The sequence below is a fragment of the Mytilus galloprovincialis genome, chromosome 1 (assembly GCF_965363235.1).
Source record: "Mytilus galloprovincialis chromosome 1, xbMytGall1.hap1.1, whole genome shotgun sequence".
Lineage (NCBI taxonomy): Eukaryota > Metazoa > Mollusca > Bivalvia > Mytilida > Mytilidae > Mytilus > Mytilus galloprovincialis.
Window position 1 is genome coordinate 3029363 of NC_134838.1, and position 19144 is coordinate 3048506.

The 19144-nt window shown below is 31.8% G+C and overlaps 1 protein-coding gene across 4 annotated transcripts in view; it reads right to left on the bottom strand.

Moving 5' to 3' along the window:
- Window positions 1-1880: 1880 nt before the first annotated feature.
- The window catches only part of LOC143063046 (kelch-like protein 36), a 34324-nt gene continuing 17060 nt past the window's right edge, over window positions 1881-19144 (bottom strand). The window contains exons 1-3 of one of the 4 annotated variants that reach the window (XM_076234973.1): window positions 10776-11099; window positions 4604-5218; window positions 1881-4558 (exon numbers count right to left, since the gene is read on the bottom strand). In XM_076234973.1, the coding sequence (XP_076091088.1) occupies window positions 2710-4558; window positions 4604-5218; window positions 10776-10822 (2511 nt within the window). In that variant the 5' untranslated portion in view covers window positions 10823-11099 and the 3' untranslated portion in view covers window positions 1881-2709. Of the gene's footprint in view, window positions 5219-10775; window positions 11100-11158; window positions 11226-19144 lie in introns of those variants that run through there. The other 3 variants (XM_076234988.1, XM_076234966.1, XM_076234981.1) reach the window with 3 other exon arrangements.

Genomic DNA, 19144 nt, shown 5'->3' on the forward strand with positions numbered 1-19144 from the left:
AAAACTCAACTGAATTCTGTCATTTCACAACAACTACAATATTTTTTGAAATCTTGATTGTGTATCACTGAACTGCAGGCTAGGGCCATTTTCCATTTTTTGTGACAGTACTCTTGGATTTTTTAAGTTTTTTCTTTAGAAAGTGTGGACTGAAAAATCTATTCAGTTTTAAATTTCCATTGTTAAAATTCCGAGTTACAACTCTCATCACAGGGAAACAGGTACTTATAAAAAAAAAACACATTAAGAGTGATGTAAACTGTGTGAAGCTTGTTTCCAAATCTTAATTTTGAAATATTTGTAAATAATAAATATGTTAAAACTACAAAATGCAAATTTTTATTATTTATTTTTTTATCATTACAATGATTATGTAGGTACACAAACATTTAGTTTTAATAGAAGACTACTTATCCAATGAAATGTCACATTTGAAGTGTTTAAAAACATTAACTTTTATTTTAGTGGATAACTCATCAATTGAGGTGCTCCTGAATTGGAGGAAGATTCTCAGAATTTTTACAGAAAAAAGTGGTCTCACTAATTAGCGACAAGAAGAATTTTAGCGACAAGAAGCGACAATAAGAATTTTTTTTCTTGTCGCTAAATAGTCTTTTTGACGCTTCTTGTCGCTTCTTGACGCTTTTTGTCTCTAATTAGTGAGACCCGAAAAAAGTAATAAAATCGTTTCTTTCCCCTGTCTCATGTAACCCCACGATCTTTGTTTATTTTGAAAGTTATTGACCTACAAATTAAAGTATTGCATGTTGATGTTTAAATCATCTACAGTAAACAATATTATGTTTAGATTTAACAAATACCAATTTGTTATTAGTGCACGATCTCTAAGATTGATTTAAATAACCAGTGAACTTGTGAAGGATATCCCTGCTTCTTCCAAGAATGACGTCACTATAAAATACAATGTAGGTTGGATATATTTAGAATATCTCGTCATACTAATTTTTCCGGATTGTAAAATAAACGTAAATAGTGTAAAGGAGAGTTCAAGATACGATAGTTTCGTGAAAAACAGAAGGGAAATGTGTAAAAAAGTGTTTAAAGTCAAACTATTTATTTCTGGGTCTCCTTCTCTTCAATCTAAGTAAGGTTTGTTGGGGGGTTTTCCACATTATAACATGTATAAAAACAAAATGAATGATGTGAGGGAGTGTCACTCTGGTCAACCCCATAGGGGATTGACGGCTTGAAGCCGTCTTTCCCCAAAAACTATAAAAAAATAAGGAATTGATAAATGGTTTTAGTAATTTGGCCTTTTGTAGATTTTGATATTTTTCTAGTCATTTTCTCTTTACAGTTTCTGACTATTTTCAAAAAAAATTAATATACAAAAATGGTGATCATTAATACAGACTATTTGTCAGCTAAAAATAAATCAACATAAAATTCATCAAATAATATAAAGATTAACAATTGTAAATATGGAAGCTCTAACAAACAACTAACTAACTAAAGCTTTAAAAGCTATAAATTTGTCTGAAAAATAACAAAATAAACAACCACAAATACATTCTCTTGTAACATTGACAACACATACATAACATATATTGTACTAAAGCAGATCTTTCTTTATAAAAAAGACAACATAGCTCAAGATTTTAAACAAATATTACTCCCACATACTTTGCAATTATAAGCCAACATGGAATAATAACTATTAGAAAAAAAAATTCTACTGATAACAGTGAATTGATGTTTATAAAATTTTAAATAAAGGTACTAGGTACGTTGTTGTAGGCCATACATTGACCTATAATGGTTTACTTTTATAAATTGTTATTTGGATGGAGAGTTGTCTCATTGGCACTCACACCACATCTTCCTATATCTATTAGTTGCCAATTACTATTTCTAAAATGTTATTTAGGATATTTATTTTATTAAAAATGCATTGATATATTTTGCTAATAAACAACCTGTTATGAACAACAAGTAACAATAATCATAACAATCGTGATCACTTTAAAACAACCATTATATTTTATCATACAACCAAATCTGATCATAAATGTGTATTATATCAAAAACAATAACAAAAATGATCAAAATTACAAATTCATATCTAGTGTAGTACTCCTTAAATATTAGGAAAATTATCCTTATAAAGGATATTTATCTATATAAATCTATATATCAAATTTATTACACTTAACTAATGCCATTAAAACTTTAAAAAAATCAAACACTACACTAAATTTTACATTTAAATTTCGATCTGCTGACTGACTAGCAAAGTTTCCTAGAGCATCATTGGTTTTAAAACAGTTTTAGTTCAAATATAATTTTATAATATAGGAAATTCTATCTGTCAAAACCAACATTTCATTTCACAATTTTTTCTCTCAGTCATAATAATATATATTTTCTGTTTCAAAACAAATGACTTTGAAAAATGAAAATGATCATGATGATGTGATAATAAAAAAAATAGCTGATATCGGTGGAGGTGAATTTGTACTTTCAGCATGTTCAGTGACCATTGCAAAATATTTATTAAAATCTGAACTTAAATGCAGCCAAGCCAAGCTGGAAAAATATCTCATACATTAATGTGTACTGAAGGGAGACAATCAGACAAGTTAAAATCATTTTCCTCAGGTACCAGGATTCACAAGTCTGAACACATTTTGTTTGTCTGCATAAATATCAAAGCTCCAACTGCCATACACAAACAATTGTAAAGCTTGTTTATGAATATGGATAAGCTACATCTAGAATAGCTAACTTCTGCATGTTAGGGCCTATAGATTCACATTCTTCCCAAGTGTCACTTTCAATGTCGTATACATACAGATTGGCCACGACTGTAGAAGATCCAACAACGAAAATTTTGTTACCATAGAGAGCATTGTGACGATATAAATGTCCAAAATGTTCTGGTGTTGGTGCTATTTCAGTCCATTGATTGGTTTCAATATCATACATCTCATTAGTTATGCAGTCTTTGAAGGTCATAAGGTCATCTTTAGATGTGTATCCACCAATTGCCAATAACTTGTCATTGTATGGGATCATACTGTGACCTTGTCTTCCTGTCAATAGATTCTGCTTTGGCACCCAACCGCTGGCATCCCCAAGATTGAGACACCATGTGCTATTTAATGGAATAGGATCTTCTGGATCAATGCTGATACCTCCAGTCATGTACAGACAATTCTTATGGAACACAATGGCAGCATCACAACACTTCACTGGTACTGGCTGAAGTTCTGTCCATGAATTATCTTCTGCAGTGTAAACTTCAACAGAATTCAAGATCGACTCATCTTCTTCTACTCGATTGACGCCACCTGCTACAAACAATTGAGTATCAGAACTACACATTGAAAACGAGACTCTGGGTTGAATCATACATGCCACTTCTGTCCAATCTCTATAACGTGGATCAAATCGGAAAACACGGTTTGTACTGGAATATGTTCCATCATATCCCCCAGCAGCATACAGGAAGTTACCTAGTTTAGCTTGACTTAAAGCTTGGTAGTCCACAGTATCTAGACCTACTGGACCCAGCTGCTCAACAAAAAATCCTGGTTTTTCTGGGTCACGATACACAAGAACATTGCCTTCTTCACTAAATGAGAGAACTGTTATAACTGTCCTTGCACCTCTCTGTGTGTACATTTCTCCTTTTTTCAGACATTGTCCCATCAAATTTAAATTGTAATTCAGTGCATCTTCAACTGCATCTTTTATTTCTCTACTTTGGACGACTTCCTCAGGCAAAGTTTCCAATTCTTCAATTTCCATGAGTGGAAAACGAATTTGTCGTAAGAGTGACAGTAAATGCTCCTTTCTTTCATCAGGGTTAGCATTAACCCAGTTGAGAATCACATCTAGTAGAAACCTTTCTGAAGTTTCAGCATATATATTTTCTATCAAAAACTGCAGCAAAAGCTCCAATGATAAGTTTGAATAAAACATTTCTTGCTGAGTTAAATTTGGTAGATTTTCTCCAATAAATCGAAAAATATCCCATCTCAAGTCTCCAAGCCAATATTTATCAGCCAGGGTTATGACAGCAGTATAATTTTCTAAACTTAAATGACGAATCAGAAAGTCACAACAACATTCTAACAGCCAATCATTGTGAAAGAACCTGGCAGCCTCAATGACATCCTCAACATTATCATGATCAATTGTAACATAGCCGTGGTAGAAATAATCCATCATGGCAGAGAAACCTTTTGGACTGATCTCTTTCAATTCAATAACATCCTGGTCTTTTTCTTTCATGTCACATGAGAACATGGCGGCAAAGTAATCACTAGCATTGGACAGTACATGACGATGAGCTTTGTAATTCTGATCACCAACTTTCAATTTCACATCACATTTATAATCATACATTTTAGCATTGACTTTCTCAAAGTTTTGGTTCATGTATTTTAATTTGTTGTTTGTGACATAGATATATTCTAACTGTCCTTGACCTTCACTGTTCTGATCTGCACTGGTTGCCATGGCTAAGTCTAAAATGCACTTGTTTTCTGGGATATCTAACTTTTTCACTCGTTCTTGTTCTATTGAATCAGACCTCCTTAAACCTCTATCTGATGTTTTACGTTCTATTGAATCAGACCTCCTTAAACCTCTATCTGATGTTTTACGTTCTGATGAACCAGAATCTATAGAGTCCTTTGAAGAATTAGAATCAGATTTAAATAGCCGACGTCTTGGACCTGAATTAGAAGTATTACTTTCTGTGGTATTAACAGAGTTATCTCCACTTCTTACTAAATTACAAGGTTGTGTTTTAGTTTCAGATTTCTTGTTTGGCAATGGTGGTTTTTCTCTAAGTTGACAAAGATCTTGTTTGTTATCAGGTGGTAAGGGTGCTTTTTCCTTGGTTTTGTGAATTTCAGCAGTCAGATGACCAGTGGTTTCTACTGTCTCTTTAGGTATGCTAGGTGCCTGGCCTTTTGACTTCACTTCTGGTTTAGGACTTGGTGGTTTCGGAGCTTCTGGTTTGGGACTTGGTGGTTTAGGAGCAGTCTTTGTTTTTGATTTTGACTTTGATTTTCCTTCAGTGGGTGATTTTGGTGAACTTTGGCCGTCCTTAGTTTTACTTGAACTACTTTTGGTTGGAAGCAAGAAATTTTTCTTAATCTGTTCAATGTAAGATCTGGCTTTTGTTGGTTTTTTCTCTTTCTTGACCTTAGAATCTTTAGCGGAACTAGCTACTGGTTCATCATGTCTGAAAAAGAAATGAAACTAAATTAAGAACTGTAATTATAAATACTGTAGTACACATTGTTAGCAATACTGAACAATATAACTGAATCTAGAATAACCTTTGAATAAACTTGAATATTACTGATACATATATATGGTAATATTTATTAATTCCCGTATAGCTGGTTATTTTCGAGTGTAAAAGTTCACAATTTTTGTTGAATAAGATTTACAAAATATTTTGGTGAGTATTTTTTTGGCACATTCAAGCCTCATAACAATACCTTTGCATGTGTTTTTTTAAATTGTTCTTTCCGCAAAAATAATTGAAAATTAACATCCCCCGAAAATAAAGCGCTATATGGTACCATGATAACTGTTCACAAAACTTTGAATTGTTTAAAATACTAAGAATTTTCTATCCCAGGAATAGGTTACCCTAGCTATGTATTTGGAAAAACCTCTCAGAATTTTAAGTCCTCAATACTCTTCACTTTAACACATTATTTGACTTTATCTTAAATCAATCTCTGATGAGTCTTTTGTGCACGAATTATTAGCCTGTCACACAAAACTACAAGCTTGGTATCTTTTTTGATGAATTTATTTTGTATAAAGTATACTTTCTGGAATATTTACAGACCTAAAATATTTTTAGAATAAATTTTTAATTACTAATCATTTTTCTAAATATCTCCAAGATATTTTGTTATTCTTGGCATCTGTTTACCTATAGTACTACCGAGAGGGGTTGACCTTTCAGTCTTTGACCCTTGCTCTTGGTATTATATTGACAGAATTCAATTTTTCAAAACTGTATACAAAATGAATTTGTAAATAAATGGAAAAAGATCTATGGTTGTAAGAGTTTATTGTCTGTAAACCTTATTGCTCAGTTGAACTAAAATTAAATATTTTCATGTTTAATAACGAACAAAAGAATTTGAAAGTGGGCTTAGAAAGAAATGAGAAGGTTGTCCTGTTAAAAAAGTAATTAAAGATGAATTGAAGGTTTAAAACTTTGTACCCTCTACAACTTTGTTGTTTGCCATCATAATATATCATATATGTCTTTCAGAAACCTAAAGCCATTGTTTGTAAAAAAACAATGTGTATATATCTAAGTATCAAAGACAGTTTCTAACAACATGATTGTTTGTATGTCATACCCTGGAGCTGTGACTGGCCACACCTTATTACACCTGTATGGTGACATTAGGTTATCATTAATCATTACATAACAGTTTGATGTTACAGTCCATGTTATTGATGTTTATACCTTAACAATTCAAAGGCAGTAGAGTGTTCTCCTCAGTACAAAATCTAGCCACGAGTGCTATCACAAAATATCATATGTTATATTTGTACATTAATAAAGCTCTTATTTCATTACAAAAATATTTTTGACCAGGATCCTATTTAAAGTATTAAAGGAAAATACTGTACCACTCAAAATTAAGATGTAACCAATTTTTTTTTTTACAGTTCATTTACAAACTTGTGCATATGTACACAGACATGATACAATAGGAAACTATTATTAACTATATGTCAGTGTGTATGGATTATGTTACTGATTTAGTACAGTTATAGCTAATCTGTACACTTTCTGTTTGGGAGACCAGTACTAGTGCCTAAGGGAACAGTCATTATTTATCAGATGAGGGGGTCAGTGCATTTTAGGGGGGGGGGGGGGGTTCATTGCCAAAAATATCATACCACTGGGGGGTTTACAATCAAAAAATATTTTAACTAGGGGGGTCACACAAAAGGTTTTTAAATCTGACTTGTATATAAATTGTTGACAAAATTGGAGTGAGTGTGCGATCTGTGAAATAATGTCTGTTTATTAAATCTTTGATAGTGTAAACTGTAAAGCACCATGCATCAGGATATGTCTAATTTCTCAAGGACAGTGAATCTGATCACTTCTTATCACAGTTGTGTAAATTTACAATCAATAAATTAACAACTCTATGAAACGTTTCTCCCTAATTTTGACCACAGGAAACAGTGAGTTCGATTTCATGATAACCATTTAATCGGGGTTATTTTATTTGCACTTCCTAAATCATTTGTACATTGGAATCCTGAACCCCCCCATTCATAATTAGATATTTTAAAGTTCAAAGGTTAAAAAAATAAGATACAAGGGCCTGTGATTGGGATTAAAATAACAGTCAATATTGAAAGTTTATCTACCAGTATATTGATAAAATTTGTAGAATTATAGGTTGCAGTAAAATAAATTAATAAATTGGAACATACAATTTTCTGTATATTTTTTTCTATTTTTCTACATGCATGTATCAGATATTCCTTTTTGAAAAAAAACAAGAAGAAAGGCTGTTTGTTATACTCAGAGCTTCTCAAAGCCGGTTACTATGCAGCTGGTCATCATCTCCTCAACACAACTGGGAATCCTTTTTTTTTGGGGGGGGGGGGGGGGGTGTCAAACTTTTGAAATTATGTTCTTAGGGGGGGTCATTATGTGGTTTTATAAAATAATGGGGGTTCCCCAACATAAAATTTTATATAAAAAATTTGAACCGACCCCCTCAGCTGATAAATAATGACCATTCCCTAAAGAAAGAATTGGAACAAGTTCCAATCTTTCCAAAATGTGTCTGTATTAGTCAACTGGCACTAACCACAAAAACAATTAATAAAGAATAATTCACAGATCTAAGAATACTGGTAGTTACTGAAATCAAGTTAAAAGCAATTTTTATAATAAATAGGACTATATCTTGAATGCATATTTAGTCAAACATTTTTCACATTGAATACATCATAATGGTAGGAAATTTAATCCGTCTATAATTAAACAACACCTTTCCTTTTCGATTAACCTTCAAAATATCAAACCAAAAATGTTCAGCTTAATATACACCAATATGTAGTATGCTAACTTTCAGTGAGAGTTCATTAAAATTCAGACAAACTTACGAGGTCAAAATCATATTGTATATATGGTATATATAAACAAGAGGCTGTCACAACGACAGCAAACCGGATTTATTAATATTTATTTGTGTCCTGGCAATATCACAAGAACCATTACTGATGAATGGTGAAAGTGAAAATCGTCAATATCAAATTTGACCTCCATTTTGTCATCAGTATCAACATATTAAAATTTGAAAAGCTTAGATTGAATGGTTCATGAGTAAATGCAACAACGTGAATGGAAACGCCATTTTACAATCTTTCAAGAACCATAACGCCTGAACGGTAAAAGTCAAAATCGTCATTATTGAACTTGACCTCTATTTTGTCATCAGTAACAACATATAAAAATTTCAAAAGCTTTGGTTGAATGGTTCATGAGAAAATGCACGGACACGACTGGAAACACCATTTTTCAATCTTTCAAGAACCATAACTCCTGAACAGTGAAAGTCAAAATCGTCATTATTTAACTTGACCTCTATTTTGTCATCAGTTACAACATATTAAAATTTGGGAAGCTTTGGTAGAACAGTTCATGCGTAAATGCACGGACACAACTGGAAACTCCATTTTTCAATCTTTCAAGAACCATAACTCCTGAACGGTAAAGGTCAAAATCATCATTATTGAACTTGACCTCCATTTTGTCATCAGTAACAACATATTAAAATTTGGGAAGCTTTGGTAGAACAGTTCATGCGTAAATGCACGGACACGACTGAAAACTCCATTTTTCAATCTTTCAAGAACCATAACTCCTGAACGGTAAAAGTCAAAATCGCCATTATTGAACTTGACCTTCATTTAGTTGTCAGTAACAACATATTAAAATTTTAAAAGCTTTGGCTGAACGGTTCATGAGTTAATGCACTGACAACATTTGATTGCCGCCCGCCCGACCACACGACCGCCCGGCCGCCCGCCGTACATCCCCAAATCAATAACCGACATTTTTGTCACAAAAATCCGGTTAAAATTGTAAGGGTTCAGCAGAATCATTTATATTTTCTCTAAAAATTGTATTGTATTCTGAAATGGATGCCATGATCAGCATGGATCAGGAAGATTTGAAATATAGCCTTTTGTTTATGGTATGGACTACCAAAACCTTTTTATGACTGAACGTTATGGTAAACCCTAAATAGAAAGGTAATGGATGCCCATAACCTTATTAAGATAAAATGAAAAATAATTTCTCCCAACCTAAAAATGCAGAGTTATGGATATCCATAACTATGAAGGTTATGGGTTACCATAACATTGTATAGTTATGGCTTGCCATGAATTCCCAGACTGGCTAATAAATGTTGAAAAACTTTAGCTGCTGCCGACTGTATGTAATGTTTACTGGACTGAAGGTCCATTTATAAGCAATCTAATTGAAATTAAATCCATTTAAATGCTGCCGTTCTGATATGTCGCGCAAAAATATCAGAACGAGAGCAATTAAAGGATTTATAAGTAATATACGGAAAAACAGGAAAACATTTTTTTTAAATTTCCTTCTAGATCTATACTAGCTTTTGATCATAAACAAGCTTTTGTCCAAATTTTGTAGAAATTCAAGATATCTTATGAAAGGTATTAAAATTTTAAAAACTTTAACCAATACATGAATTTAATGTTAACTGGCAGAAAAACTATGTCCTTTTATAAGCAAAAAACAGATATAAACAGGATTTTTTTTTTAAATTTACTTCTGGATACTATCTTATGATCATAAACAAGCTTCTGTCCATGTGGCATGTTCAGTAGAAATCCAGGATAGTTTAAGAAAGTTATCAAAATTTCAAAAACTTTGACCACAGAATTAATATTTGTGAATGCCGCTGCTGCCAAAGACTGAATGTAGGAACATGTCTCCCTTTTGGGACAAAAGTCGCAAACTCAACAAAAACATAAAATTATTTTTATCCCCCCATTCATTTATAAAAATATAAGATCTGTTTTACTACATTATCTACATGCACAATTCTTTTTATGCCCCACCTACGATAGTAGAGGGGCATTATGTTTTCTGGCCTGTGCCTCCGTTCTTCCGTCCGCTTCAGGTTAAAGTTTTTGGTCAAGGTAGTTTTTGAAGAAGTTGAAGTCCAATCAACTTGAAACTTAGTACACTTGTTCCCCATGATATGATCTTTCTAATTTTAATGCCAAATTATAGTTTTGACCCCAATTTCATAGTCCACTGAACATAGAAAATGATAGTGCGAAGTTCAGGTTAAAGTTTTTCGTCAAGGTAGTTTTTGATGAAGTTAAAGTTACATCAACTTGAAACTTAGTACACATGTTCCCTATGATATGATCTTTCTAATTTTAATTCCAAATTAAAGTTTTGACCCCAATTTCACGGTCCACTGAACATAGAAAATGATAGTGCGAGTGGGGCATTCATGTACTATGGACACATTGTTGTTTAATTGAGTCCTACATTTTTGTGAAGATTCAAGCAAATTCATCTAACCGTATCAGAGTTTTGAACACTACACAGTCACTATTGAATAATATGCATGTGCAATTATTTCTTCTTAAAAGATTATCAGATCGCACTTACGTCATCTTTCAATTCATATTTACAGTTTAGGACAAAAATCAGGAAAATCATCTGATGATAAATGACAACTTACTTCCCGTTCAGAGTAGCATTAATATCGTCATCTCCCTTGTCAGCCATTTCAATAACAAATAAATAACTTTTACAAATTATCCATGAATGAAATATTAGGAGATAATCCGATAATCGTGATGGTTGATACTGACTAAACTATTCGTGATTTCTCATCCCTGTAACTGATGATGGGAGAAATATACGCCTGGCTTGTCAATCACAAATATTATCTCCCCAGGATTATCTCACAAACTTTTAAAATTACATGCAAAAAATGAATTAATACTTCTAAATATTCCAAGACTTTTAAATAAACTCAATTCATAACATTGTTTAAAGATTAAAGAATCATCTTCCAATCATTAATGACCAAAATAAAATGTGTATAGACCCTTTCCTTACCCCTCCAATAGATGGACTTGTCCATTAATGTTTGCCTCTGAAGTTGGAAAGTTATTAATCTTTTGTATTTAGATATATTTCATTTTTAACGTAGGGCCTGAAGCCTCGTCTGTATGTACAAATGTCTCTCAGCTTTTCTGATTCACGCTTGTTATCACTAATACAAAATTATCTTGTCAACTTCTTGTTGTTCAGCTTGAAAAATGTTTACTATGTACTGAAAGTTAGGCATAAAAATTGACTTAATTGTCAACATTCTTAACTTAATTCTAGTTTTATTACAGTTGACTGTCTATGGATATAACAGTAGTTTACCCCAAATAGGAATTTAATTTGCAAGGCTAATGTGTGTTATTTGAAAACCAGTATTTTCATGTTTGAAATTAAGCGAGAGAAAAAAATCACAGTCTTTAATTTTATAAAGTTATACAACAAGAACACCAATATCATTATAAACAACCTTTTCAACTATATTCATTATCATGATTAATGGACCATAGACATATAGAGCCTCTTTTTTTCTGTTTCAGTAATTAACATCTTATTCAACAGCACATAATTATTGTAGAATTTCTTACCTATATTTACTTTATAATGTACATGTCTGTTCATTTAAGGTATGTTTAAGGATAATATCACTTTGTTACCGGCCACCCACTCATTAAAACCATCCCAAGACATTTTTAAATATCCTTAAATGTTCATTGATTTATACATTTAAACAGATAACATACTAATAATATTGTATAAGATTATCCTACTGTAATATTCTATTTATTATTTAAAAACAATTTAGTATATATGTAGGACAATAATAGTAAAAGTTTAACACAGTCATCATGGTTATCAAATTTGATTATAATTTATTACTTCACAGCTGAGAGATTCAAAGTTAACACAGTCCATGCAAGGATGCATATCCACCCAACTGACTCACAGACAACAACAAGAGCCCATTTTAGATTACATCACCACACAAAAAGTGATTTAAAGTGAAATGACATAAATATAATCATTGAATAATAGATTATACTAATAAAAACACACCAAACTGTATCATTTTATATCCAAACCTAAATCATGTAAATACAGAAAAATAAAGATATTTTATTTTCCAAATTAGGTCCATACACATGGGACATAATCATTTATCCCATAAAATCTTTACAACATACCATATTTTACATCACATTCATATAACACCTAAAATATTGATATAGAGTGATACAGGCGAAAATATATATTTCAAATTAAATAAACTGTTATCACAGTGATATGTCTCGCCTTTTTGTAATTTTGATTATGCAAATTTTAAAATTATAAAATAGCAATACTTAAACCTGTTTCATAAGTTATGCAAATATTCGAAGTCAATGAACTATGAGCAATCTACATGTAAATGAGATGTGCCAATAACAGTCTATTATTTCAACTACGAATTATTTTTAATTATGGAATTTGCATAATTTCTTGTGCTTGAAATTTTTAATAAATTTCATGTTTATTTAAGAATTGAATGCTTCTTTTTGTAACTTTATCGGGGTGTAAAAGCGTTGACTTAAGTACATTTTGAATGAAGTGCAGAAGCGCTTTATTCTAAAAATGTGCGCACAGTCAATGCTTTTACAACCCTATGAAGTTACAAAAAGAAGCATTCAATACTTATAATTACATTTTTAGCTAGGATCATGAAAACATGATTTACATCAAGTTTTTTTATAATTAATACCTGTGCACTTTATTATGGGACCTCCTGTCATCGTGAATGATAAGTTTTATTGTGTAATGCAGTTGCTTAATGAATAACACGTCATGTGACGTTAGCCAATCAGAATAACGTTTTATAATGAAACATACATCTAATGTAATTATTCTGTATTATAATGTTCTATGCATCGCACAACACTTTCTATTTCAATAGAATGTACCGCGCACACCACTATCTATACAAAAATAGATCTCTAATACTTGTCGGTAAAAATGGTTTTTATTTTTATTCAGGTCAGCAACCACAAGAATCTGCTACAGAAAATAAAAAAAAACAATAAAGCATTAAAGCAAAACTAAATATAGCAGCCCAAAATCTTTCTGATAAAGCATGCAAGGCATGTTGTGCCTTAAAATCAAAATTACCATATTTTTACAGTATAGGAGTGAGAAAATGGGTGAGACTTTCAACTCATTAATTTCACCTATAATGACTTATTAATGCCTTATGGATCTCAAATTTGGAATCAATTACAATCTCAAACCTAGAAACTGCCAAACAAAATTGATTTATAAAGGTTCAGAATATAATCATGATCCTCAGGAGGCCATTTCAAGGCTTCCAATCTAGATGTAAGTATAGAACTGGAGCTTTATCTAAAAAACTTCTCATATAACAAGGCTTCCAATCTAGATGGAAGTATAGAACTGGAGCTTTATCTAATATACTTCTCATATAACAAGGCTTCCAATCTAGATGGAAGTATAGAATTGGAGCTTTATCTAATATACTTCTCATATAACAAGGCTTCCAATCTAGATGGAAGTATAGAATTGGAGCTTTATCTAATATACTTCTCATATAACAAGGCTTCCAATCTAGATGGAAGTATAGAATTGGAGCTTTATCTAATATACTTCTCATATAACAAGGCTTCCAATCTAGATGGAAGTATAGAACTGGAGCTTTATCTAATATACTTCTCTATAACAAAGCTTCCAATCTAGATGGAAGTATAGAACTGGAGCTTTATCTAATATACTTCTCATACAAGGCTTCCAATCTAGATGGAAGTATAGAATTGGAGCTTTATCTAATATACTTCTCATATAACAAGGCTTCCAATCTAGATGGAAGTATAGAATTGGAGCTTTATCTAATATACTTCTCATATAACAAGGCTTCCAATCTAGATTGGAGCTTTATCTAATATACTTCTCATATAACAAGGCTTCCAATCTAGATGGAAGTATAGAACTGGAGCTTTATCTAATATACTTCTCATATAACAAGGTTTCCAATCTAGATGTAAGTATAGAACTGAAGCTTTATCTAATATACTTCTCATATAACAAGGCTTCCAATCTAGATGGAAGTATAGAACTGAAGCTTTATCTAATATACTTCTCATATAACAAGGCTTCCAATCTAGATGTAAGTATAGAATTGGAGCTTTATCTAATATACTTCTCATACAAGGCTTCCAATCTAGATGGAAGTATAGAATTGGAGCTTTATCTAATATACTTCTCATATAACAAGGCTTCCAATCTAGATGGAAGTATAGAATTGGAGCTTTATCTAATATACTTCTCATACAAGGCTTCCAATCTAGATGTAAGTATAGAATTGGAGCTTTATCTAATATACTTCTCATATAACAAAGCTTCCAATCTAGATGGAAGTATAGAATTGGAGCTTTATCTAATATACTTCTCATATAACAAGGCTTCCAATCTAGATGGAAGTATAGAATTGGAGCTTTATCTAATATACTTCTCTATAACAAAGCTTCCAATCTAGATGTAAGTATAGAACTGGAGCTTTATCTAATATACTTCTCATATAACAAGGCTTCCAATCTAGATGGAAGTATAGAATTGGAGCTTTATCTAATATACTTCTCATATAACAAGGCTTCCAATCTAGATGGAAGTATAGAATTGGAGCTTTATCTAATATACTTCTCTATAACAAAGCTTCCAATCTAGATGGAAGTATAGAACTGGAGCTTTATCTAATATACTTCTCATATAACAAGGCTTCCAATCTAGATGGAAGTATAGAACTGGAGCTTTATCTAATATACTTCTCTATAACAAGGCTTCCAATCTAGATGTAAGTATAGAACTGGAGCTTTATCTAATATACTTCTCATATAACAAGGCTTCCAATCTAGATGTAAGTATAGAACTGGAGCTTTATCTAATATACTTCTCATATAACAAGGCTTCCAATCTAGATGTAAGTATAGAATTGGAGCTTTATCTAATATACTTCTCATATAACAAGGCTTCCAATCTAGATGTAAGTATAGAACTGGAGCTTTATCTAATATACTTCTCATATAACAAGGCTTCCAATCTAGATGGAAGTATAGAACTAGAGCTTTATCTAATATACTTCTCATATAACAAGGCTTCCAATCTAGATGTAAGTATAGAACTGGAGCTTTATCTAATATACTTCTCATACAACAAGGCTTCCAATCTAGATGGAAGTATAGAACTGGAGCTTTATCTAATATACTTCTCATATAACAAAGCTTCCAATCTAGATGTAAGTATAGAACTGGAGCTTTATCTAATATACTTCTCTATAACAAAGCTTCCAATCTAGATGGAAGTATAGAATTGGAGCTTTATCTAATATACTTCTCATATAACAAGGCTTCCAATCTAGATGGAAGTATAGAATTGGAGCTTTATCTAATATACTTCTCATATAACAAGGCTTCCAATCTAGATGGAAGTATAGAATTGGAGCTTTATCTAATATACTTCTCATACAAGGCTTCCAATCTAGATGGAAGTATAGAACTGGAGCTTTATCTAATATACTTCTCATATAACAAAGCTTCCAATCTAGATGTAAGTATAGAACTGGAGCTTTATCTAATATACTTCTCATATAACAAGGCTTCCAATCTAGATGGAAGTATAGAATTGGAGCTTTATCTAATATACTTCTCATATAACAAGGCTTCCAATCTAGATGTAAGTATAGAACTGGAGCTTTATCTAATATACTTCTCATATAACAAGGCTTCCAATCTAGATGTAAGTATAGAATTGGAGCTTTATCTAATATACTTCTCATATAACAAGGCTTCCAATCTAGATGTAAGTATAGAACTGGAGCTTTATCTAATATACTTCTCATATAACAAGGCTTCCAATCTAGATGGAAGTATAGAATTGGAGCTTTATCTAATATACTTCTCATATAACAAGGCTTCCAATCTAGATGTAAGTATAGAACTAGAGCTTTATCTAATATACTTCTCATATAACAAGGCTTCCAATCTAGATGTAAGTATAGAACTGGAGCTTTATCTAATATACTTCTCATATAACAAGGCTTCCAATCTAGATGGAAGTATAGAACTGGAGCTTTATCTAATATACTTCTCATATAACAAGGCTTCCAATCTAGATGGAAGTATAGAATTGGAGCTTTATCTAATATACTTCTCTATAACAAAGCTTCCAATCTAGATGTAAGTATAGAACTGGAGCTTTATCTAATATACTTCTCATATAACAAGGCTTCCAATCTAGATGGAAGTATAGAATTGGAGCTTTATCTAATATACTTCTCATATAACAAAGCTTCCAATCTAGATGGAAGTATAGAACTGGAGCTTTATCTAATATACTTCTCATATAACAAGGCTTCCAATCTAGATGGAAGTATAGAATTGGAGCTTTATCTAATATACTTCTCATATAACAAGGCTTCCAATCTAGATGTAAGTATAGAATTGGAGCTTTATCTAATATACTTCTCATATAACAAGGCTTCCAATCTAGATGGAAGTATAGAACTGGAGCTTTATCTAATATACTTCTCATATAACATTAGGCTTCCAATCTAGATGGAAGTATAGAACTGGAGCTTTATCTAATATACTTCTCATACAAGGCTTCCAATCTAGATGGAAGTATAGAACTGGAGCTTTATCTAATATACTTCTCATATAAGGCTTCCAATCTAGATGGAAGTATAGAATTGGAGCTTTATCTAATATACTTCTCATATAACAAGGCTTCCAATCTAGATGTAAGTATAGAATTGGAGCTTTATCTAATATACTTCTCATATAACAAGGCTTCCAATCTAGATGGAAGTATAGAACTGGAGCTTTATCTAATATACTTCTCATATAACATTAGGCTTCCAATCTAGATGGAAGTATAGAACTGGAGCTTTATCTAATATACTTCTCATACAAGGCTTCCAATCTAGATGGAAGTATAGAACTGGAGCTTTATCTAATATACTTCTCATATAAGGCTTCCAATCTAGATGGAAGTATAGAATTGGAGCTTTATCTAATATACTTCTCATATAACAAGGCTTCCAATCTAGATGTAAGTATAGAACTGGAGCTTTATCTAATATACTTCTCATACAAGGCTTCCAATCTAGATGGAAGTATAGAACTGGAGCTTTATCTAATATACTTCTCATATAACAAGGCTTCCAATCTAGATGTAAGTATAGAACTGGAGCTTTATCTAATATACTTCTCATATAACAAGGCTTCCAATCTAGATGGAAGTATAGAACTAGAGCTTTATCTAATATACTTCTCATATAACAAGGCTTCCAATCTAGATGGAAGTATAGAACTGGAGCTTTATCTAATATACTTCTCATATAACAAGGCTTCCAATCTAGATGTAAGTATAGAACTGGAGCTTTATCTAATATACTTCTCTATAACAAAGCTTCCAATCTAGATGGAAGTATAGAACTGGAGCTTTATCTAATATACTTCTCATATAACAAGGCTTCCAATCTAGATGTAAGTATAGAACTGGAGCTTTATCTAATATACTTCTCATATAAGGCTTCCAATCTAGATGTAAGTATAGAACTGGAGCTTTATCTAATATACTTCTCATATAACAAGGCTTCCAATCTAGATGTAAGTATAGAACTGGAGCTTTATCTAATATACTTCTCATATAACAAGGCTTCCAATCTAGATGGAAGTATAGAACTGGAGCTTTATCTAATATACTTCTCATATAACAAAGCTTCCAATCTAGATGTAAGTATAGAATTGGAGCTTTATCTAATATACTTCTCATATAACAAGGCTTCCAATCTAGATGTAAGTATAGAACTGGAGCTTTATCTAATATACTTCTCATATAACAAGGCTTCCAATCTAGATGTAAGTATAGAACTGGAGCTTTATCTAATATACTTCTCTATAACAAAGCTTCCAATCTAGATGGAAGTATAGAATTGGAGCTTTATCTAATATACTTCTCATATAACAAGGCTTCCAATCTAGATGTAAGTATAGAACTGGAGCTTTATCTAATATACTTCTCTATAACAAAGCTTCCAATCTAGATGGAAGTATAGAATTGGAGCTTTATCTAATATACTTCTCATATAACAAGGCTTCCAATCTAGATGTAAGTATAGAATTGGAGCTTTATCTAATATACTTCTCATATAACAAAGCTTCCAATCTAGATGGAAGTATAGAACTGGAGCTTTATCTAATATACTTCTCATATAACAAGGCTTCCAATCTAGATGTAAGTATAGAACTGGAGCTTTATCTAATATACTTCTCATATAACAAGGCTTCCAATCTAGATGTAAGTATAGAACTGGAGCTTTATCTAATGTACTTCTCATACAAGGCTTCCAATCTAGATGTGAGTATAGAACTGGAGCTTTATCTAATATACTTCTCATACAAGGCTTCCAATCTAGATGGAAGTATAGAACTGGAGCTTTATCTAATATACTTCTCATATAACAAGGCTTCCAATCTAGATGGAAGTATAGAATTGGAGCTTTATCTAATATACTTCTCATACAAGGCTTCCAATCTAGATGGAAGTATAGAACTGGAGCTTTATCTAATATACTTCTCATATAACAAGGCTTCCAATCTAGATGTAAGTATAGAACTGGAGCTTTATCTAATATACTTCTCATACAAGGCTTCCAATCTAGATGGAAGTATAGAACTGGAGCTTTATCTAATATACTTCTCATATAACAAGGCTTCCAATCTAGATGGAAGTATAGAACTGGAGCTTTATCTAATATACTTCTCATATAACAAGGCTTCCAATCTAGATGGAAGTATAGAACTGGAGCTTTATCTAATATACTTCTCTATAACAAAGCTTCCAATCTAGATGGAAGTATAGAATTGGAGCTTTATCTAATATACTTCTCATATAACAAGGCTTCCAATCTAGATGGAAGTATAGAATTGGAGCTTTATCTAATATACTTCT